This window comes from Helobdella robusta (genome assembly GCF_000326865.2).
Source record: "Helobdella robusta unplaced genomic scaffold HELROscaffold_37, whole genome shotgun sequence".
Classification (NCBI taxonomy): domain Eukaryota; kingdom Metazoa; phylum Annelida; class Clitellata; order Rhynchobdellida; family Glossiphoniidae; genus Helobdella; species Helobdella robusta.
Window position 1 is genome coordinate 70,095 of NW_008704785.1, and position 24,992 is coordinate 95,086.

A 24,992-nucleotide genomic window follows, 5' to 3' on the forward strand; every position below is an offset into this window, starting at 1 on the left:
TGATAAAAATGGTTATTTAAGTAGTTTTTTAAATTATTTATGCTTTGTGAAATGATTGTTTTATTTAGAAATATTTGACAATAAATAAAATTTACGTATAAAATTGTGATAAAATAAATTTTGATTATAAGTTAAATGGATATCTCGCTCATCTCTGAGCCATTTCACGACTGGACCAATAGCAGTGCAGATAAATTCGACTGAACTTTATATAAATTTTCTTGGTTCAGCTTTGATAGATAATCAACTCTGTAAAAATTGTATTTAGAATGAAAATTTGCACTGGTTACATCAATTTAAAATAATTTTTAACTCATTTCAAGAAGTTTTTTTTTATCGCTGAACTTGACTGACCCAAATAACTAATGAATGCCAAGTTCATACACGTAGGAGAGATATACGTGAATGCTAGAGAGAGTCTGAATGCATATGCATCATTTGCTCTCTTTAAACAGCAGTACTGTATGCTCTCGTTCTATACAACTCATTCAAAATTGTATATCTATTAAAATTGTTGTATAATGTATGAAAATGTATACAAAGAATGTATTCTATATATGACGTTAGAGACTGTATAGCCATAAAAACTGTTATATATTGTAAAAAAATGTATATAAGATATCTTTTCTATATATGTTGTTGAAAACCTTATTGCTAATAAAATGAAGCGTATGGAATTATACATAAGGCGTGATGGCCGAATGGTTAAAGTTGCCTGGTGCTGCCTCGCAGAGACTGAGTTCGATTGCAAAAACATCTCGGCCTGTCGTGAGTGCCTATGTGTTTGTGACGCATGGTTTCACGTTTATTCACTTACGTTTATTGTGTGTGTGTGCGTGCGTGTTGTGTGCGTGTGCGTGCGTGTTGGCGTGCGTGCGTGCGTGTTGTTGTGTGTGTGTGTTATATTGATTCATCTGAGCTGAGGCATAGGGCATAGTTGAGGAAAGATGTATTCTAAATAAACATTCTGAAAACCTAATGCGCTCCGATGCATTGTGTATCAATCTCAGTTCGTTTACTAGCAACAACTAAAGAGGTAGTAAATAGTAACAAAGTAGTATTCGTTTCATGGTTTTGTATAAAGATAAGTATCGAGGAAAGGTTCAAGGTGTGAGATTTATTAATCATTAATTAATCAACCGCATTTAATTACTTACTTTAATTGATGTGTTATTTAATTAATTCATTAATGTTATTTCATACATTTCCAAGTTATTATCGTCAGTAAGAATAGGACGGATCCAAGAACTTGAGATCCGTGGTATCTGGATCCAAATCTTAATGACGGATTCGAATCTGGATCCGATTTGCATACAATCCTAAAACCAAAAATGCTGCTTCAAAACACTACTCTGACGAACCAAACAAATAATTATAAAACGCAGATGTATCAACTTGTTAGTAGTAATGTTCTTCATATTGGACACAGTTAGAAACCATTCCTTCAGATTTACTAAACTCCAAATATTCTCACACACGTGAATATCAAAACAGTCAAGGTTAAATTATTCACTAATCAGATAGTTTTATCCTAGGTAAATTAACTTTCAAAAATGTTAACACTTTTTGGTTGATTTTGGACACGTAACATTTTGGATCGATCCTCAATTTGGGATCCGCGGATCTGAATTTCTAGATTCGAACCCGGATTCGGAACTGTCGCATTCCTAATCGTCACTGAACTTACCATAATGCTTGTAATTCCTTGTAACGATCCTAATTTGATTACTAATTACTTTCGTTAATTATTATTTTGTCGGTAGGAACTACATGAATCGAGATCAACTGGAACGTCATTATGTTTATATCTATTGAAATCGATCTCAAATAGAAATAAACAACAATATTATCATCTTTTTCTAAATAAATCATATTTTTGAATTTTTTTTTCAAATTTGTAATTATTATCTAAATCCACATTATTACAATTTCTTTTAACATCTTTAAAAAACACAAAAACTAATGACTGTTGTCTAACTATTATTTTATTATTATTTTATTATTGTTTTATTATTATTTTATTATTATTTTATTATTTTTATGAATTCCTAACAATGATTTTTTCTTTACTTAAAAATACGAAACGCATCCCGAATTGTGTTCGACAGTTAGAACGCTACGGAAGACGCGCTAACGATGGTTGCGGTATATTTGGTTTATCTGATAACCATTCCATTTTTTTTCTTCAATTACTTAGACTTAGATCATCTTCATTTCTAAAAAACAAAGTCATTACTAAATCAATTTCTTCATAATAACTATTATTAATTCGATTATTTTAAAATCCCAATTATTTTTTCTTATTTTATATCAATTATTTTATAATCCTTTACGTTTTAATCGCTACAATCTTCAAACTTTTTATTTTTGATTTGAAATTGTTTGAGTTTTTCTTTGTAGAAAAATTTTTTGTGATAATTTTTGGGTTTATTTAAAATTAATTTTTAATATTTTTTTATTTTTAATATTTCGTTGAAATGAAATCAGTTCGCAATAAAACTCGAAGTGCGTCATCTTCGGTGTTTCCTGTCAGAAGTTTGATCGTAAGGCCAAACAATACTTTGCATCCGTTCAACAGGTTGCCCTGCTAACAATCCATGCTAACAAAATTTCTAAGAAATGAAATATAAAACATATTATAAATCAAAATGAGTTTAATAATTTTATATTTTAAAAAATAATTTTGAGATTTTAATTAGTAAATTTAATTTGTTTGTGGATCTTGTCGATCAGACTATTCGTCGAATCATTTTTCCATCTGGCATAAGCCAGAATGATAATATTTGAATGCAATCACGCCACAACTACCGCTAGCGGCAGAAGTTTCAGGAACGCAATCCTGTTGGATAAGAAGTGGGACGTTGGCAGGCAGAACTTTCGCTGCATCAGCAGGCAATCCAGCAAGCAGAAGAGAGGTGACGACAACGACGACGATGGCACATGTTGTCCCAAGTGTGGCTCGGATAAACTGCGCATGAACCTGGAAACTATGAGTCATGGTTGGTGGTGTAGCCGCCTTTAAATTATTTTTCAGTTTTTTGTAATTTTTTACTGCCTATTTTCCAATCTTATCAATATTTTGTAATAAAATGTAAAAACAAGGACCAACTTTTGTGAAGTGTGACAACTGCAAGCATCTGTTCTGCTCTGAGACGCTGAAGCAGTCCTTGCAGGAGAGGAAGCAACAACTGCACCATCAGTCCTCTACTACTGCCAACCTCCCATCTCCCATGCAAGTTCGTGTCTGCTGATGACGACGACGACGATGACGATGCGATGATGAAGATGATAATAATGATTATTTCCACATAATCATTTCTCTGCGTACAATTTCAAATCTTCCAAATCCCAAAACTGACCGCCACAGATAAACAGCTTCCTCGATCAGTTCATCATCGGGCAGGATCATCCGAAGAAGGTGCTGTCAGTGGCCGTCTACAACCACTACAAGAGGATCAGACACAACTGCATGATGCTGCATAGTCAGCAGGCAGCTACAAGGAGGCTGAGAAGGAAGACGAACTTCTTCCCGAACGATGTCATGCAGCAGCAAAATCATGGTCAGTTTCTACGTTCATCTCTTAAAAAACACATCGTAATCGTATTATTTGATAGTTTTTCTCTTGAACAAATTGCAATGGCTCAGAAATCTTATCGAAATTCAAGCTGACCCTGGACAAACTCCAACAAGCCAAAACTTCTGCAACTGACGACAACCACAACAACAATTCCAGCACAAAAACCAACAAAAGACCTCGCAGCAGCAGCAGCAGCGATGGCAGCAGCAACAGCAGCAGCAACAGTCGAAACGATGACAAAATAAAAAAAGTAAGCATCCTGAAAGCCGAGGATGACGTAACACGATCGCAGCTGCAGATGCTGACGTCACAGACTTTCGAACAGCAACTGCAACAAGCGCAGTTGATACAACAGCACCAAGAACAACAATTACAACTTCAGCAAGAGGAGCAGCTGCAACAAAAACTGAAAGCCAAACAACAGCCCGTATTGGACAAGAGCAACATCATTCTGGTGGGACCAACCGGATGTGGAAAGACATTCATGGTGAAGACATTGGCCAAGATGCTGGATGTTCCATTTGCCGTGTCCGACTGCACGGCCCTGACGCAAGCAGGCTACGTCGGAGAGGATGTGGAGACTGTGGTCTACAAACTGCTGCAGGCTGCCGATTATGACGTTGAGAAAGCTCAGAAAGGTAGGATGGGTTGGATGCTGCTTGCCGTTTCTATGAATAACTAACTATCTCGCGATTTAGCATTTTAATAATAAATTAATTGTTAATTTCATACACTCGTTTGAAACCGAAAGAATGGTTATTCGTGTTTATGATGACGTTGTCAGGCAGTTTTCAGGTCAATGGAGCACCACAGATGAAATATTAAGACAATAAGATGATCAACTACGAAAACATTCCACTACTTACAACCTCACACGCGCACACACATACACACACACCACGTACGCACGCACACACCACGCACGCACACACACACACAGGTATAATCTTTCTCGACGAGATCGATAAGATTTGCAGTTTGAAGGTCATAGGTCACATGAGGGACGTTGGTGGAGAGGGGGTTCAACAGGTGCGTGCCCTCCTCACTTGCTTTCCTTCTTTAATGCTCCGTACAATAACATTCACTCTGTCATTTATTTGCTATTGTTATTCACGAGTTATTAACAATCGTGCCGTGTGCATTACGGCAAATTGCTGTGTGGATTCAATCTCTAGAAATCAATTTAGGCCGATAACAAGCGTTTATTTTATAGAAGAGAACATTCTCTTCATATGCTGGCAAGCATAATCAATTTCAACAGCCATGCCTTATAATCAGAGTTAAACAGAGTTTAATTTGATTCACTAATTCACTAATAAACTCTAGGGACTGTTGAAACTTCTGGAAGGAACCAGCATCAACCTTCCCGAATCGAAGTCTTCGAAGTCTCGTGAGACTGTGACGTTTGACACGACGAATGTTCTTTTCATTGCTTCCGGGGCTTTTGACGGCATGCAGACGATCATAAAAAACAGGAAGGATTACAAGGTTTGAGATTTTTTGCTGGTTTTTTTCATCTTATTTCAATACTTTTTCAAATTTTAGCTTTCAGTTTTGAAACAATGTTTATTGATTTGGATTGTATTGAATTCATTTAAGCTATGATAGCGTCTGAATCATTTTATCAAAATTATTTACTTTAGTAAAGTTATTAAATAATTCGTAAAAATATTAAGTTAGTAAATAAAAGTTATTTAATTTTGTTGATTTTAGTTTAAAACCAATAAAATATTGCACAACCTGTAACGTTTTAACTTTCAAGCAACTTGGATTCGACGCCAAGACCATCCAGCCCATCCACAGACACTCAAGAAGCAGCAGCGGTGGTGGCTACAACGGTGACCACAGTTTCGATGACGACACTCAGTCGCGTGATTGGTTCTTGAATCAAATCGAATCGAGAGATCTCGTGAAATTCGGAATGATTCCCGAGTTTGTTGGCAGGTTCCCGGTGATCGTGCCATTCTGTCACCTGGATGCACACGTCCTCGTCCGCATCTTAACTGAGCCCAAGGATTCGCTCGTCTCTCAGTACCAACACCTTCTCCTCATGGACAGCGTATGTGCTGCTGATTTTCATTATTGTTTTATAGAATTAAATGAATGATTTGTTGTTGGTGCTTAGTTTGCTGGTTGGCTTCTTCACTCTGCTGCTTGACTAGTTGGTTAATAGAATAATCAATTGATTACAGAAATTAAAAATTGCAAGCCTATACAAATTCAATGATATGAAACGATGAAAGCTTTCGTTCAAATGCACATGAACAGAAATAAATAACAAAATTAACGATTGAAAGAAGTTAACGAATGAGAAAACGTCTGCCACCAACAAACGCAGGTGAAGTTGACATTCACTGAAGAGGCCCTGAGGGCAGTGGCTCGCGTGGCCATCGAGAAGCAGATAGGTGCCAGGGGGCTGAAATCTGTCATGGTAGGTGAGAAATGTCGTCAGATGTTTCTTTCAGCATGCTCTTTCGTATTTGTTTCAGACGGCGCTATCGTTAAGAAAGACGTCTGGCGGTGCTATTGAAGTAACAGTGTTCGAATGCAAATGATTCCCTCGCATCATATGCAGTGAGTTTGATGCGTTCATTCATGCGCTCTGTGTTCAAAACGAACACAAAGTTAATCAATGCAACGATATGTGCCATCACACCTGTGTACATACCTACATCTTCGAACACACACACGCACACACACACACACGCAAATAGGAACAGCTTCTTCTCATCCCTATGTTCAATTGTCCACAGTCTGACATTGTGGAGATTATCATCACAGAAGATGTCGTTTTACATGGAAGTCTTCCGCAGTACGTTAAAAGTGGGGAGTCATCCTCCTCCTCCTCATCATCATCATCATCAACACCATCCCTATCGACATCGTCATCATAATCATCGTCATCATTGCTTTCATCGTCACTTCATTTAAACCAGTCGAACCTAGGTGATAATAACATTGACGGATCCACAAAGGCAATCCCAACAAATTAAATTACATTTTACAAATCTTTAAAACTTATCAGCCATGTTTTTGAGGCAAAACACTCGTTTGAGATCGTCATATAAATCATATTAACCATAGGCTATTAATCATATAAATCATATTAATCATATAAATCATATTATCCATATTAATCATATAAATCATATTAATAACATCAGAAACGTGCGATGCTTATATAATAATAATATAAAAATCTGTACTGCTATGTGTGTGTGCGCGCGCGCGTGTGTGTGTGCACATGAAAATGTTTAATTTAATGGAAACTTTGAAATTATTAACATAGCAACTTGATCCGATTGAATAGTTAGCGTTATGTATCACTGAACATTCAATTCAATTCAGTCAATTCAATTCAATCAATTATTTAATTATACACCAATTATTTAAGTTCATGAAAATGACAATTTTATCTAACAATAGATGTTTAGAAGTTTATACAAGAAGTAATCATTTATTTATTTATTTCTGTGTTATGACATGCTTAAGTCATAAAAATTATTTCGGTCACATGTTTAAATAATAACGCCCATCCCTTAAATGATGTTACAATCGGACCAATAGAATTGCAGAAAACGGCGACAAAAGTCGACAAATTCTCCGTTAAATTTTTTTTTTATTTAGCCTTGATAAATTTTTAATTTTGCAAAAGTTGAGTGTAAAATAAAAATTCGCTTCGGCTGCGTTATTTAGAAATAATTTTTAATACTTTTTAAGACGTTTTTTGAAAGTAATTCGTTGGGTTTTTTCCAAGAGCGATCCCGAGTATGGCGTTGTGTTCCAGTTAGAACCGGTTCATCGTTAATGATAATCCCGCATATGAGTTCATCCATTCTCACGTTTCTTCATTATTTGTTTCTTTTTTGTTCTTTCCCCAGTCCGGACATTGGTTTTTCCGTCAAATTCGTCAATCGCTCATCGGAACAAAATTCTATTCAAAGGTAAGCAAACGATTGGCGCGAATTTACGAATTTGTTTATTTTATTTATTTCAACATTCATTGTCAAATGATGGCTTTTAATTTAAAATTTTGATTTTATTAAAGTTCAATCAAAACTCTAAAGCTCGTAATTTTCTGGCCGTCGGCACTGTTTTCTAGTTTAATCACCAACTATTTAAATTTAATTAAAAAGGTGTGTGAAGTTAGTTAAGCATTTCTCAACTGGATTTCAAATTTAACAAAAAAATAAAAAGCTGGGCAAATAAACTTTCATGCATTTCATGATATGAAATAGTTAGATTTATTATATTAATTATTTACTTAGTCTGTATTTCCATGCTCATAGAAAAATTATTGGGCACTATTTCTAGCTCCTGCTAATATTAAAATAAATTAATTTTAAAATTTAAATGTTGTTTAAATAATATTTCGAGCGGAAGGGTGGTGTAACGGTAAAGTGCCTGGCGCCACTATTACAGTGAGAAGATTCTCATCTATTAAATTGTAATAAATAAATAAATAAAGAAATAATAATAATAAATAAACTAAAATAAATTCAACATGATTATGCATAATAAAAAAATTAGTTACTAACATTGTCAGAATCATCGGACAAATCGTCTTCAGTTATCAAGATTTTACATCTTTCTTGGAAATTTCATTTGATCGCCATTTGTTGAAATCCTTAAAAATTACTAATATATTTTTAACTTTCAATGAAGAAAATATTAATTTAATTACTAACATAAAACATTCCTCAACTATCACTCTGTTAGAGCTCATATCAAAGAAACATTTGGCTTCATTCAAGAAATCTTTTTTCTTTGTAAACTTGGAGCCATCTAATTTTTACAAAATATTTTACGTGTTCAACTATCTAATAGTAATTGGTCATTACCAGTTTAAGAGAAGCCACAATACCTTTTAAATTTAGTGTAGTTAACATTTGAAAAAATGAATTTTATTAACCTTCAGTTTAAGAAACTAAGAATTAAACAGAAACTTGAAGAGTTTAAGAAATTTTTGTGGAAATAATTTTTGGCTACATTTAAAAAATCTTTTTATATTTTGTTTTCCAGTCCAACAGATGCCTAGTCTTGAAGGCGATCCCACGATGAATTCTTTAGCAGAGCAGGCTTCCAAGCTTTTGGACTTTAACCAGAAATTTGACATCCAGTTACTGGATACCATTGTCAATTGCATGTATTCTGCCTCTGGACCACAGGTAAATTATCGGGAAATCAATTCTCTAAATTCATATTTTTACAATTTATAAATTTGCAATGAATGGTCTCAAAAACTCTCTTGATTCTGATTTTTGTATGTGAAACAATTAGTAATATAACTTGTTAAAGATGAAAACGTTTAATTAATCTGGCACACAACAGCAAAGGATGGCCCAGGAAATCTTAACAACGTTCAAGGAGCACCCCGATGCGTGGACTCGCGTCGACACCATCCTCGAATTCTCAAGCAACCAACAGACCAAATATTATGCTCTTCAAATTCTTGAAAATGTCATCAAAATAAGATGGAAAGTTCTGCCTAGAGCACAATGCGAAGGTTCAGATTTGTTATTAATTTTTATACAGTTTCAATTTTTTAATGTACACAATTATGTCTCATCTAATAAGCATTTCATTTTCAAACGCTCTGCTTTGTTTCAAGTTGTTGCTTCCATCTCCATTGGCCATTTGTATTAAGGAATTTATATTAAAATAATTTTATAAAATGTCTATCAGAATTCTTACAATAATGCTCTAATCTTTTTGCCAATGATTTACTCACATTTATTATTTTATAAATTTTAATCATAGTGATTATCAAAAAGTTTGTGTTATTGTATTTGTGACCAGGCATAAGAAAATATATAGTCAGTCTGATAATCAAGACATCCTCTGATGCCAACATGGCCGAGGCTGAAAAGGTCTACCTCGGCAAGTTGAACATGATCCTCGTACAGGTGAGATGTGCATGTGATTTGTAGGTTGGCTGTCTGGTTTGCTGATTGAGTGACAGGCTGGTTGGTTTGATGTTTGTCTAATTAGTTATGTTATGATTCAATTTTTGGTTGTATGCCTCATCTGTCTGTCTGTCTGGTTGATCACCTGGTTGATCACTTGGTTTAGTTGATGGTTTTGATTATGTATTACTATTCGTGCAAATGATGTCACCATCATTGTTTTGCGATGATGGTGTATGTATATATATATATATATATATATATATATATATATATATATATATATATATTGTTTGTACTAATGCAGTGTTTAGATGTTATATAAAAATACCTCAGTATTTTAAAAAGACGTATAACAATACATTGACGGTGAGTAGTAAACAGAATTTGATTTAATGTAAATGCCCCACTATTAAAAAATGATTTCCTCGACGAATTTGAAGATATTGAAATATGAATGGCCTCATAACTGGCCGACGTTTATCAGTGACATCGTCGGGGCCAGCAAAACGAATGAATCCCTCTGCCAGAACAATATGATCATACTTAAACTTCTAAGGTTTGGTATCATCACTTTATCACACAACTACAATTTTCATTCATTCACTATAGTCATCATTGCATGCAATCATCATTGTAACTTCATCATTTTGTCATAGTTGTTCAGTATTATCATTCTTATTTTATTTACCACCATCATTTTATTTTCTATAAGTTATGAACAGGTCACTACAATTGCACATAAAAATTGTAAGCAACTAATAATTTTAATTTAAAAATGTACCATGACAGTGAGGAAGTTTTTGACTTTTCGAGCGGCCAAATGACCCAGACAAAGGCCAAACATCTCAAAGAGAGTATGTGCAGTGAATTTGCCAAAATATTCGATCTCTGCCAGTATGTGATGGTTAGTTTCATAAAAGATTATTTATAGCCATCATTTATTTTGGCTTTTTTGTTTGTTTATTTACTTTACTCTATATTTGTTTTTTTAATTATTGTATTTTTCTTTTTTGGCCAAGTCAAGCAAGTTTATTTCAAATTTTTCTCTAGTAAAATTTGGTTTTTCATTCATTTTTTTAGGCTCTTTTTACATTCCTACTTTATTCCATGTAGCTTTCTGAAACATTTTCCTATTAAATTAATATGTTATATTAATAAATAAGTAAATAAATTGGTAGATGAATTAAATAAATAAAATTGTTTAAATTTAAATTCATTAAAAGTGAGATCAAATTGAAAAAAAACCCCCACAGGACAACTCTCAGAATGCCTCACTGGTCGGTGCTACATTGGATACCCTTCTGAGGTTTCTTAACTGGATACCTCTGGGATACGTCTTTGAAACTAACCTAACACACACTCTCATCTTCAAGGTTTGTATTGTCATTTTTAATTTTTTTATCGTTCATGCAAAGTTTTGCACTGCTTGCTTACATATATTTATTGGTCAACTTTTTTATTTATTTATTTTTTTATGGCTTGGTTTAGTAAGTAAAAATTCAATTGATTTCTCATAAATTTTAAGTTTTCTGTTTATGATAAACTTCTCCATGGATGTGACATCATTAAAAATGTAGCTAAATATAATGCATGGTAATGGGTATAGGGACAGTTTACAATAATTTTCATTGATGAATATTATTTAACTTGTTATTTTTATGGTCAACTGTCATTCCATATTTCTTGCAGTTCTTAAGTGTTCCCTTGTTTAGGAATGTTACACTGAAATCTTTAACAGAAATAGGTTAGCCATGCTTCTATTTATTCACTCATTCATTAATTTACATATTCATCCACTCCATTCATTCATCAATCCATTCATTCATTCATCAATCCATTCATTCATTCATCAATCCATTCATTCATTCATCAATCCATTCATTCATTCATCAATCCATTCATTCATTCATCAATCCATTCATTCATTCATCAATCCATTCATTCATTCATCAATCCATTCATTCATTCATCAATCCATTCATTCTGTGTGTAGCTGGTGTCCAGGTAACCCAATATGACGAGCAGTTCATTAAGATATTCACAACAACATTGCAGCAACTCAAGCAGGTATGTTCATTTATCTATCTACTACTAAATTAGTACAGACATTTTTGAAAGCATCGAAACTCAACTAATACATACCTACATACATACTAAATGACATTAACAAATATTAACAATGACATCACTAACAACAACACTAAAAGATGTTACCAGTAACGACGAACATCAGAGCAGCGTACAAAGCCGGTCGAGATGATGAGCAGAACTTCATACAGAACCTCAGCCTCTTCCTATGTACCTTCCTCAAAGAGCATGGACAACTCATAGAAAAAAATCCTGCTCTTGTTGAATCACTCATGGACGTTGGTAGTGGATGTTGGCGTGTGTGTGCGCACGTGCGTGTGTGTGTGTGTGTGTATCTGTTTATTTTTGTCTGTGTTTGTAGGTGTTAGTTTCTTGGTATCTTGCTGTATGTATGCTTATGTGTACACTAAACATTTGTATATGCTTTGCAGTATATATTCTTTGTTATTTAATGTTTCAACTGTACATAGTTATTACCTTAGGTTGGGTTATTTCTATATATTGTTTTTAGTTAGCTGGTAATTTATTAGTTGGTACTAAATAATAATAGCTTATATTAATTGATTAAATAATTTTATTAATGAATCATAATAACAACAACTCAACCATGCAGTCAATGTCCTACTTAGTTCTCATCTCAGAGGTAGAGGAGACAGAAATCTTCAAGATATGCTTGGAGTACTGGAATGCACTGGCGTCGGATCTCTACAGGGAAAGCCCCTACACCCCCATCAACCCCATCCTGGTGAGTAGGCAGGCAGATATGCCACCCAGGAGATCTCTCTATACACCTGTTCTCACTAAGGTCGGTTGTATGGCTGGCTGTTTGATTGGCCAAATGGCTAGTTGATGGATTTGTTGGTTGGTTGGTTGGTTTGATTAAACAACAATATCAATGATGACGCCAACAACAACAACAATGTCGCAGGTGCGTAGAATCATGATCTCCAGGATGGCAAAACCGGAGGAAGTACTCGTCGTTGAAAATGAGCAAGGAGAGGTCGTGAGAGAGTTCATGAAGGACACAGATGCCATCAACATGTACAAAACCATGAGAGAGACATTGGGTAAATTTGGCTGTTTTGTGTGTTGGTGCACTGTTGTCATAAATATATATGGCTTACTCTGCTCCGACTCCAAACCTTTTAGAGTTTCATTCGTATGCCCTACCTTCTACTTCATTCATCTTTTTGCAAGCAATCACGTGATATATAATACATATCCATTCTATACGTGCTATCCTGGTTGGAATTGGAAGATTCATTCGGTTTTGTTTCATTCTGTCTATCTTCCAGTCAACGTTATTTTAATTGTTTCATACTTTGGAGTGACAAGAGCAAAACCTCTTCATTCATATTAGCAGCAGCTAAAATGACCTCAACAGATTCATCTTTCTCAGGACATACCACAGCCACCAACCACAGTTTTCGTCAAGTACATTTTCATATTTTCCATCTATTCGTGCTTGCTTGCCTGACTGACTGACTGACGCCAATTTGTTTATAACTGTTCATCATAGTCAAAGAGTTTCTGCTGTTTTCATTTCTAATGCATGCTTATTATTTACACCACGTTAAAGTGAACAACGTTCAGAGCAATGATTTATATACTTACTGTGATGATATAAACTGTTGATAGTGATGATGATGATGATATAGTGATAATGATAATGATGATGATGGTGGTGGTGATGTTCATCTCATACAGTCTACCTAACTCACTTGGACTACACGGACACGGAGAACATTATGACTGAGAAACTTCACAACCAAGTCAACGGCAGTGAATGGTCGTGGAAGAATCTAAATACAGTTGGTTGATTGATTGATTGATTGATTGATTGATTAGCTAGTTGATTGATTAGCTAGTTGATTGATTGTGTTAAACGGTTCTGTAATGACACATATAATTAGAATTAATTTACTGGTTTTATTAATTGACTATCAATTAATTGATTGATCTATTTATCTATCTAACTATCCACTTATCTGTCCATCTAATCACAGTTATGTTGGGCCATTGGATCAATCAGTGGCGCCATGCATGAAGAAGATGAGAAGAGATTTCTTGTCACAGTCATCAAGGTTTTTGTCTATGTATAATACAATGTGTTTGTTAATTTGTGTGTATTTGTTCTTCCATTCAATCATGTTTTTTGGGTTTCTTTTTATAGTCAGAGTTATGTACAATTTGTTCTAAAAATTTATTTGTTATTAAATTGAAACATCCAGTTGATGCGTAATCACGTTACATGCTAATAGATTTTAAACTGCAATCAAATAACAAACCGACCAATCATACGAACACAACCAGCCAACAATCAAATAACCAACTGACCAATCATACATACAACCAGCCAACAATCAAATAACCAACCGACCAATCGTACAATCACTAACACAGGAATTGTTGGGGTTGTGCGAGCAGAAAAGAGGTAAGGATAACAAAGCCATCATAGCCTCGAACATTATGTACGTGGTCGGTCAGTATCCCAGATTTCTCAGGGCTCATTGGAGGTTCCTGAAAACTGTTGTCAACAAACTGTTTGAGTTTATGCACGGTTAGTTTATGGACAAAAACATACATACATGCATATATACATACATGCATACATGCATGCATGCACACATACAATCATACATACATGCATACATACTTCGAAAATTCTCGAAAGTGTCCTGTAAACTTAATTAGCTATTATTATTCCATACTTGTGATATTACTTTGATTTTTGCTACTATTATATAATGTTTTAGACAATTGGAGAAACGATGTAAATATTTTATTTTCCAATATGAATTATTCATTTAAAATTTTTTTATTTTTTTTGCTATAACATTCACTCAGTTACATTTTAATTGAGGTGGTCTGCACAAGTTATTTTTCTTTTAGATCTCCTGGAGATTTTCTTATTTACCAAATAAATGACTGGAAATAAAAATAAAAAATTACTCGCATCATCATAAATGTCATTATCACATCATTGTCATTATCATTGCAACGCCATCTTCGTCGCGTCATTTGCACAGAAACTCATGATGGAGTACAGGACATGGCGTGTGATACATTCATCAAGATATCACAAAAGTGTAGGAGGCATTTTGTACAAGTGCAAATAGGTGCGTTTGTTATTTGTCCATTCACTTGTTTGTACCTTTCATGTTAGTTAGGTGTTTGTATTATGACACTAAATAATGTGTTTGTATGTCTGCCCCCCTCTCTCTCTCTCTCTCTCTCTCTCTCTCTCTTTCTAAAAACATATTTATCCAATTAATTAGTTGTTGATGATTTATTTATTTTGAAATCTGCTTCTCCTTTCCAATGCAGGTGAGATGATTCCATTCATCGATGAGATACTCAATAACATAAACTCCATCATCTGCGATCTCCAACCTCAGCAGGTAACTAACGAATAATAATTAGTGAAAACATGGACTGGACACACACGCACACATATGCAGCATAACATATATGTACATGTATATATACACACACATGGACACGTCACACACAAACACACACATAAGCAGCATTACATACATACACACACACACACATAAGGTCCACACGTTCTACGAAGCTATTGGATTCATGATAAGTGCTCAGAATGATCAGGCCTTACAGAACCAGCTAATAGAAAAGTACATGCTTCTTCCGAACACTGTATGGGACAATGTTATTATGGAAGCTTCCAAGGTTATTTTGGTCCCTTCTTTTTCCTTCTCTGTTTCGCTCGTTCATTCAATCATTCATTCTTCCAATCGTTAATTTATTCTCTCTATCATTTTTCCAATCATTCATTCTATTTTATTTTTTGTTAGTTTCTTTTCTTTGGTTATAGCTTGTTTTGAATGAATAAATATTTATATATATATATATATTTATTTGTTCATTTATTTATTTATATGTAAGTATAATGTATTTGTAGAATGTGGACATTTTGAAAGACCCTGATGCTGTTAAACAGCTAGGCAACATCCTCAAGACAAATGTTCGAGCGTGCAAGGCTCTCGGTCATTCATACATCATTCAGGTGGTATCTTATCTCCGGCTTTCGTTTTTCTCAACACTCAAACAGATAGAATGTTGTTGTTGTTGCTGGTGTTGCTGTTGTTGCTGGTGTTGTCGTTATAAATATTAACGCTAGTAGCAAGTATAATAGTATTATTATAGTCTAGTAGCAATAACAGTATTTATAGCATGTTTTTTTTACATTTTAATCTCGACAGCTCGGTCGTCTGTACTTGGACATGTTGAATGTATACAAAGTGATGAGTGAGAACGTCTCCGGGGCCATAGCAGCCAACGGTGAAGTGGTCACTAAACAGCCACTGATCAAGAGTATGAGGACTGTGAAAAAGGAGATACTCAAGTTGATATCCGGATGGGTCAGTCGGTGCATAGAGCCCCAAGTGGTCAGTTGTCGATTTTTTGGTTGTTTACGTTGTTATTAATTTTATTATAATTTTATTAATTTATTATAATTTTAGGCTGCGGAGAACTTTGTGCCCCCATTATTAGATGCGGTTTTGTTGGACTATCAACGAAATGTACCATCTGCCAGGGAACCCGAAGTGCTGAGTACCATGGCCACCATTGTAAATAAACTTGAGGTATGTTTACTTCTAGTATCATCATTGAGTGAATGATTGATTGATTGATCAAATGAATGATTGAGTGAGTGATTGATCGAATGAATGTATGAATAAATTCTCCTCCACACAGAACCACATAACTAAAGATATACCTCAAATATTTGATGCCGTCTTCGAATGCACACTGGACATGATCAACAAAGTAAGTTGTACTATTCTGCTACAATAATGAATGACATCTATGCATAACACCAAATGATGACTGACTATCATGTAATGATACTTTGTATAACCTAATGATTGGAATACTTAATGACACTAATACTTTATAATGGTGACATTAATTATTTGCTGGTATGTGTAATTTATTTGCAGAATTTTGAAGAGTACCCAGAGCATAGGACCAATTTCTTTTTACTGTTACAAGCTGTTAACTCTCATTGCTTCTCAGGTTTGGTCGTTGTTTTTTTTGTCGTTACTAAAGTTGTTGTCATCATCGTTGTTGTTGTTAATGTCATAGCTGTTGTTGAAGTGTTGTTGCTTTTATATTTTCAGCTGCTAATGATTTTAGAAATCTGTCAATCTGATGAAGTGTTTTCGTGGCAGAAAATAAAAGCGAAATTTTTTTCAATTTCGTTTTTTCTTTACAAATCATGATAATGTTAACTACATTTATTACATTCCTTTATCATTTCATTCAATCACTTCACTAATCACTAAACAGCCTTCCTGACAATTCCTCCAAGCCAATTCAAATTAGTTCTCGACTCAATAATCTGGGGCTTCAAACACACGATGAGGAATGTTTCTGACACAGGTTTGTTGCTGTTGTTGTTATGATGTGGTGACGTTAAATGTTTGTTATTTTTCATTTGTTGGGTTAGCGTTATTTGCTGTACTGATATTGTTGTCTTTGTTGCTAGCATTGTGGATAGTGTTGTTGATCTAGTTTCTACGTTCACTCGTGTTATTTTTAATGTTATAATACTACAATGTTTTGGTAAACTAATAATAATAATAACTGACCTTGACATTCAACACGTGTACGCAGGTCTTAGTATATTGTACCAGATGTTGCAGAACGTAGCGTTGAATGAGATAGCGGCACAGAGCTTCTACCAGACCTATTACACAGACGTCCTCCAACATATATTCTCTGTCGTCACAGACAGCTCACATAGTGCTGGTTGGACACTTTTTTCACTTTGATTGATTTGGTTGACTGAGTGAGTGAGTGATTGGATGAAACCTGATCCTTAACAAATCACCCTGCAGGCCTGCTTATGCACGCGACTATTCTAGCCTACATGTTCAGTTTAGTTGAGATGAATAAAATAACAACACCACTGAATCCGAACTACGACGTCCTACACAACATGGTCTTTGTCCAGGAGTTCCTCGCCAACCTTCTCAAATCTGCTTTCCCACACCTCAATGAGTTTGTTTCAATTGCATATTTGTTTGTTTGTTTTCATTTTTTACCTATCCATTTACCTAACTAACTAGCTGTCTATCTATCTATCTATTCATCTATCTATCCATCTATCTATCTCTCTTATCATTGTAAAATGTTGTGCATGATTGATCGTGAACTTGCAGCCAGCAGATAAAAGTCTTCATAGAGGGTTTGTTCAGTTTCAACCAGGACATCCCACAGTTCAAGGAGCATCTCAGAGATTTCATTGTACAAATCAGGGTTTGTAGATTACACTTTTTTTTGTCATTTTCGCTTTTTATTCTCATTAATTTAATAATAATTAAAAATTTACAACATACTTCTGATTAGCTTGTTTAGGGGAGATTATTTTCAGTATATTGCACTTATTACAAAACCAGGAATTTGCTGGTGAGGACAACACCGGGTTGTTCTTGGAAGAGCGGGAAGCAGCCATTCTGCAGGCTCAGGAAGAGAAGAGGAAGGTGCAACTAACAGTACCTGGTATTATTGGACCCCACGAAATACCCGAAGATATGCAGGATTAACTTTGTGTGAATGTGTGTGTGGTGTGTGTGTGTGTTGACAGAAAAGTAATAATTTTGCATGCGTGTGTGTATGTGTTGTATTCATGGAACAAATTTAAAGACTAGATGGTATGTGTATATGCATATTTAGTCAAGGTATTCGCTTTTTTGCTACTTTTTATATCTTCGGCTGACATTGAGGGCTGTGGCTGAATAAAATTTGGTTGATTGACTGACTGATTAAATTATTGATCGATTGGTTCGACTCTTTCTAAGTAGTTTTATCATGATGATGAGGATGGTATGTTTGCGTGAGATTAGTGAAAGACATTTTCATACACTATTTCTTCGTCGTTTTAATATGATTTTATTTATTTAGATGTTTTTATTTTTGATTGAGTTATTGTGTTTCCTTGTGTTGAGTAGGAGCGGTATGTTCAGGTGTGTGTGTATTTGTGTTGAAACTACATGCAAATACGTATTTATATTATACATACACACATACAAAGATAGCATACATAACTCTAACATACAATAGATATATGCGTGTGTATATGCATTATTTTACTGTACAACCGCCTATAAATGTTTCGTATAGTTTATTTTATTACTGACTGAATCATTTTCGAGTCTGTACGTTCGATGTTTGGCTCGTTACTGTCGTTGATGTAAGATGAAGTTTCGTAATTTATGTGCGTGCCAGATATGTCTTTTCGTCGTATAGAATGATTACTTGTGTTTAACGAAATTAAAATGTGTATAAATCTTGGTTTGTTGCTTGTCTTTTAATATGAGGCATTTTGGCGAACACGTATGCCTCGCGCCGTTCGTCGAGTTTTTTTTTATTTGTTCCGCAGGTCTGCACAGGCAAGTTTAGGTCCATGATCATGTGTGTGTGTGTTTTGGGACGGAGTAATTTTTCTAGTTAACTTTTAAAATAGTATGTCGTTAACCGTTGATTTAATTATGAAAAAGATCGTCTGTTCTTTGTCATATTTCTCGATATTGAATTTGGTTGCAAGGAGCATTGTCCAATGTCGTACAACGAAACTGTATACGACTCATATGTCTCAACACCTGATCGGCCAAAACCTTCGGCTCAGCTCAGCATATTTCAGTAATCAATCTTCGTTTAGCGTCATGTAGAATATTTCAGAAATATTTCATAGAAAGTAAATGTATCGATAATAGGAATGTTGGTGTTAGAACGAGATGCGTCGATTATTTAAAAGCCTACAACGAGTACATGAGCAAGAGAAAGATTAGAACCCTCCATCCCAACCTAACGCAGATTGAAGAATCTCTACTGGAGATAAGATTCATAATGAGGCAAAACTTGCCTTACTGGGATCCCGAAGGCTGATGGACGTGATGGTAGGAACTGTGGGCGGCGTGTTGTCCCTATGGCTAGGAATCACAGTTGCCAGTGCCGTGGAGGTCGCAGAACTGGTCTACCATATGTTGCGACGCTGTCGCAGAAAGAGTCGCGCAACACAAAGCAGCAATGAAAATGTTCGTCAACCGCTCAACAAAATGTCAGTTGCAGCAATCTTCCATCGACCATTATATAATTTTTTATTTTTTCAAATTTAGAAATTTCAAATATTAATATTATGTAAAATTTGCAGAAAATTTGTTTAATTGTTTCTTATTGGGCGAGAGAAATGTTTTCATTTTACTTAATTAAGAACCAGCGTTGAGAAAGATTGGAATTTAGTTGTTTAAATTCAATATGTAATCTGTTTTTTATTATTTTAAAATAATAAATAAATATAAATATTTAATATACATGCAATACATCATATCTGTGATTCTCACAAACAAATGCATACTTTATTCACCGCATTCTTTATGAGTTGAGTTTTCTCTCTCTCCTTCTCTCCCTTTCTTTCTATCTGTATATGTATGTACCTATATTATATTTGACACCGGTTCGTTATATAACCTGCTTAAAGCTGTTTTGACATGCGTTTAATTGAAGCCAATGAGATGCATCGTTACTTGTTTTGTTATAAATAAGCATGCATTGTGGCAGTTAGAACGTGTGAGTTAGTTGTTTCAAGTGCTGTTACTGGTTTTATTAGAGTAAGCCGTTTTTACAAAGTCATGAGTTGTAGAATAGTTTCAAAATTCGGTAGATAATAATTTAAAACATTTATTTATTGGCGTCCTGGCATTAGGATTAGAGCAACCGTATTTTCTACGTAGGTCTTAGATCAGTTCAACGCGCAACTAACACATTTGAATTGAACGATTTGTTGTAAAAGTACGATACATTTAATTAACATTAAGGATGAAGAACAAGAAAAGTAATGCGGTTGAGGAGTTCGGCGGTACGTTTGGAACGCTGGTGTTGACGACTGTGCTGCCGCTCACAACTATTTATCTAAACCTAGCATGTGGGAAGGTGAGTCTGACCTTGCTTCTTTGTTTTTTCCCATTAAAATAATTCATTTCATTTGAAATTCTTTATAAAATTGAATGAGCAAAGTCTTCTAACTAACGTAATTAAAAGAATGCCTGGTTCATAAGCTCTACTCAATATATGTTGTGTGTGTGTGTGTGTGTGTGTGTGTGTGTGTGTGTGTGTGTGTGTGTGCGTGCGCGATGCGTTTTCGGGCGTACGCATATGATAGTGCCCTGTAATCACCAAGTCAAATGTTGATAGAAATTTGTTAAGTACAGCTAAGATTGCGCTATATAAATCGTTACAACTGATCAATCAGTTTTCAAAAATATATATTTAAATTTTCGACTAACACAGAGCTCGTGCAGTATTCTTACGCTACCTCTGATGCCGACAATGGAAGAAATGTTCAACACGACCTCCCTACTCATCTACACAGGATGGTTCTTCTTCCAACTAATCATACATCTACTACTACCTTTTGGCAGTATTCAGTATGGCCTGCCATTGAAGAATGATAAAAGGCTTTCCTACAAGTGCAATGGTAGAGATGAATTTTGTACACCTCGAAATGACATTTGTTACGCGAATTATGCATTGCCTTTGTGCTTTGTCATTTTTGAATTGCTGGGATGATTAAGTTGGACGTGATTGACATTTAAAATTATTTATTTTTCAGGGTTTTCCTGTTTCATTTTTTCCGTACTGGCATTTGTAGTAGCCTACATATTTGGTCTGCCAACTTCATTCGTTTACAAGCACTATCTGTCGTTCATCGTATCGTCAATCTTCTTCAGTTTTACCCTGTCTCTATTCTTGTACATCAAATCTTTCAGTGTACCTTATGACAAACTGACTGATTCTGTAAACGTGAAAGGTGCTGAGTGTTAAACGTTTGCTTTATTATAAAATTGACTCAAGATATATTATTTTTATTCATATATTTTCTCAATAAATGATCGATTTTCATAGATTACTTGTGTATTTCATTTGCACATGTGGCTCATGGTTGGAAACAAAATTAGTAAAGAAACATTCAATAAACGTTCCATTCCCTAGGTTCATTCATCTATCAGCATTTTCTTGGCAGAGAGTTAAACCCTCGATTTGGAGATTTCGACTTGAAATTCTTTTGCGAACTCAGACCCGGCCTGATTGGATGGATAATTCTGGATTTCTGCATCCTAATCGAAGATTTTCAGAAACACAATTCGTTGAATTATTCGCTGGCGTTGGTTGTATTCTTCCACACTTTCTACGTAGCTGACGCTCTTTGGCATGAGGTATTTCTCCATAATTTTCAACTAATCGTGAATGATTAACACACTTTTTAATGTATGCAAATGCTAGAAAATAACTTCATTTCTTTGTTATCTGAGCAGGAAGCAATTCTATCTACGATGGATATAGTCCACGACGGCCTTGGACTGATGCTGGTCATGGGAAACTTATCGTGGGTGCCATTTTTATATTCTCTTCAAGCCAGATTCCTTCTCGAACATCCTCAAATTCAATGGAGCTTCTGTGCTCTAGTCGCATTCTTCCTCTTAAATCGTAAATTTTGTTTAATTTAATTTTGTTTTATTTCTACTCATTTCATTTCAATAATCATTTTAAAATCAGTTTAAATAACCGTCTAGATAACCTAGATTTTAACTTTAATTTTTTCATTTGCAGTGGTTGGATACGCCATCTTCCGCCTGTCGAATTCTCAAAAAAATGAATTCAGAAAAAATCCACATAACCCTTCGTTATCACGTAAATTATCGAAATAGTTGAACGTTTAATTATTTTTATTAATTTAAAATATAATGTAAGTATATATCGCTGAAATATTCGTAGATTTGAAGACGTTAAGAACATCATCCGGCAAGAAGCTGTTGGTGAGTAGCTGGTGGGGTTTATCCAGGCACCCCAACTACATGGGCGATCTCATCATGGCCCTGACCTGGTCACTCGTCACAGGTCTCCGTTTAAATTAATTCCACTATTAAACTAACTTTTTTAAATTTGTTGCCAAATTTACTTTTAAATTAAAAGAAATAATACTATTATTCACCGATAGTGAATATTTTGAAATCAGTAAGCATAAAGGATCACATTCGAAAAAATCACATAACTATTATTGTTATGAAATTGTGCAATCCCACTATCCAGGCTTCCAGCACATAATCCCATACTTCTATCCCATTTATTTCACATACTTGCTGGTGCACAGAGGAATGCGGGATGACGCGCACTGCAGGAAGAAGTACGGATCAGATTGGGATACGTACTGTGATACAGTTCATTATAAGATATTTCCTTATATTTATTAAATTAGTTATTATTGCTATTTTGCTGTATTATCATTTTCATTATTATTAACGATTATTTAAATTTCACTGTTAGATGGAAAAATTGAATTATTTTTAACAATTATCTTTACCTTCCATATAAAACAACAAAATTCACCAGCACAAGTTAAAACAAAAATAATGCAAACACAATAATTTGTATACACATATTTTATTTTCTTGGTTTTTATTTAAAAAAACAGTCTTTTACTATGTACGTGTCATGTATAAAGGTATGATAAATAAAAATATGAACATATGAAAATCATTCTGATTTAACACACTGCACATTTTTATTACACGTGTTGTTGAAATTGTTGCTAGTGTTGCGGTTAAATGATTTATTTTTGTCATTACTGCCATCTGGTTTGGAGGATTTGAATTTCTTTTCCTCCTGTTCAAGTTTGAAACTCTGGAGTGTGGATTTTCGTTTTACTGAATCGTTTTTCCATTTATTCGATGATATAGAATTTTTGATGTATCGATTTAGAAATACTTTGTTTATGGTGGATTTCTTTTTCCTGCAATGAATGTATTGTAGAAATTTTGAATTTAATTGTGCTAAAAATAGTGCCAATAAGTTCATTAAAAGTAAAAAAAATGTTTTCAAAAAATAATAGTATCTTGAATATGTTTTGACTAAAATTATGAATAAAAATTAATGTAAATTATGAATAAAAATTAATGTAAATATAAAATTTCAGAAACAAATGTCTATAAATAATTAAAAAAATATATATTACTGACCATCCTTCTGGTCCCAAACGTTCAAATCTCTCTTTCCCTTTTTTGGCCTCTTTCAAGATTTCTTCAACTGCAATCCTTATTTAATAATTCATTTTGACTAAATAATTTAATGAACAATCCCTAATTGTAATAAGTTACAATTAAATCTATAATAGCAACGCCATAATTAAATTTAAATATATAACAAGCAATTTATAAAAATTAAAAGCATCAATTTTCATTAAATTTTAAAAAAGTTTAAAAAATAAACCTTTCCAATTCTTCATCATTCATGTTGCTTGCAGATAATAAAAAACGTCGAAACTACTAATTTAATAATTTCAAGATTTTTAGAGAAATTAAGTCATTAAGATTAATAATTAGATAATTAAATTTTATTATTTATTTTAATTTTGTAATCTGTAAAAAAAATAATAATTAATCTTCGATCATCGATCTAGTGTGACGTCCGCAATCAAAACACCCAATAACTAAAAATAGTAAAACAACAAGATGAATAAATTAAGAATTAATTAAGATTAAAACTAATTCAAATTCTAAACAGGTAAAAGTAACTATTAAAAAATTAAATTATTAAAAAGTAAACATGCGAAAAGTGGACACGATTAAATTAAAGAATGACCCTGAAAAGCGAATGAATGGAAAAAAGCAGTATGGATAACTTAATTACTTATAAATAAAACCACATCTACGTTCTATATATATATATATATATATATATATATTTATATTTATATATTTCAAAAATTCAACACTACTTTCAACATTGTTCAACTTTTTCATATTTCTTTTTAATTTATTAATTTTCGAGAAATTAGACATTTTATTGTTTTTTTAAATTTTATTATTAAAAAAAAACAAAAAAAACAAAAAAAACAAAACAAAGAAAAAACAATAAAATGTCTAATTTCTCGGAGATTAATAAATTAAAAAGAAATATGAAAAAGTTGAAGAATGTTGAAAGTAGTGTTGATTTTTTGAAATGTTGCGTTAACAATAGTCTGTTACCAAAATTTATATATTTATATATATATATATATATATATACACACACCAAGAACAACAATTCTTTAACATTCTATAAGCTTGTAAATTGTAAAATATTTAGGTTTAATAACAATGGTAAATTTTTATAATGACATCTGTCTACAAGGAATTTTAGTACCAGAATTGAGCTATAGTAGGCGTAAAGGAAGAGTTTACGTCATTGTGTAATCTTCCGTCAATCAATATTATAACGCCATTTGCAAGTTTTTTTATATAGAATATCATAAATGTGTGACATCCGTCAATTAAAATCGTGTTTCCACAGAAGCATCGTTAAAAAGTTTGTCTTACGTTTGATATAATGACTGATCTGTGTTTCTAAA

The 24,992-nt window shown here is 33.8% G+C and overlaps 3 protein-coding genes across 3 annotated transcripts; all 3 read left to right on the plus strand.

Moving 5' to 3' along the window:
• Positions 1 to 3,358: 3,358 nt before the first annotated feature.
• On the plus strand, positions 3,359 to 6,400 carry HELRODRAFT_121032 (hypothetical protein; the record flags this gene model as incomplete). Its single annotated transcript, XM_009023683.1, has 7 exons — positions 3,359 to 3,572; positions 3,917 to 4,216; positions 4,519 to 4,607; positions 4,905 to 5,066; positions 5,341 to 5,637; positions 5,917 to 6,009; positions 6,293 to 6,400. Coding segments are annotated over 7 exons (1,263 nt in total), but the record flags the coding sequence as incomplete, so codon positions are not given.
• Positions 6,401 to 7,135: 735 nt separating this feature from the next.
• HELRODRAFT_187231 (hypothetical protein) lies at positions 7,136 to 18,902 on the plus strand. The gene is made up of 28 exons (XM_009023684.1): positions 7,136 to 7,522; positions 8,601 to 8,746; positions 8,910 to 9,084; positions 9,378 to 9,484; positions 9,928 to 10,043; positions 10,277 to 10,391; positions 10,741 to 10,860; positions 11,177 to 11,231; positions 11,481 to 11,554; positions 11,695 to 11,853; positions 12,189 to 12,380; positions 12,504 to 12,642; positions 13,283 to 13,386; positions 13,582 to 13,659; positions 13,979 to 14,135; positions 14,605 to 14,694; positions 14,903 to 14,976; positions 15,137 to 15,271; positions 15,504 to 15,608; positions 15,805 to 15,990; positions 16,066 to 16,188; positions 16,301 to 16,372; positions 16,546 to 16,621; positions 16,895 to 16,987; positions 17,222 to 17,356; positions 17,446 to 17,608; positions 17,770 to 17,866; positions 18,007 to 18,902. The coding sequence occupies exons 2-28, from the start codon at positions 8,609 to 8,611 to the stop codon at positions 18,151 to 18,153; spliced, it is 3,225 nt and encodes a 1,074-aa protein (XP_009021932.1). The 5' UTR covers positions 7,136 to 7,522; positions 8,601 to 8,608; the 3' UTR covers positions 18,154 to 18,902.
• A 1,295-nt stretch (positions 18,903 to 20,197) lies between these two features.
• Positions 20,198 to 23,483, plus strand: HELRODRAFT_187232 (hypothetical protein). Its single transcript, XM_009023685.1, has 9 exons — positions 20,198 to 20,217; positions 20,425 to 20,539; positions 20,897 to 21,083; positions 21,219 to 21,416; positions 21,599 to 21,822; positions 21,922 to 22,093; positions 22,217 to 22,297; positions 22,382 to 22,504; positions 22,697 to 23,483. The coding sequence occupies exons 2-9, from the start codon at positions 20,426 to 20,428 to the stop codon at positions 22,855 to 22,857; spliced, it is 1,260 nt and encodes a 419-aa protein (XP_009021933.1). The 5' UTR covers positions 20,198 to 20,217; position 20,425; the 3' UTR covers positions 22,858 to 23,483.
• Positions 23,484 to 24,992: the final 1,509 nt, after the last annotated feature.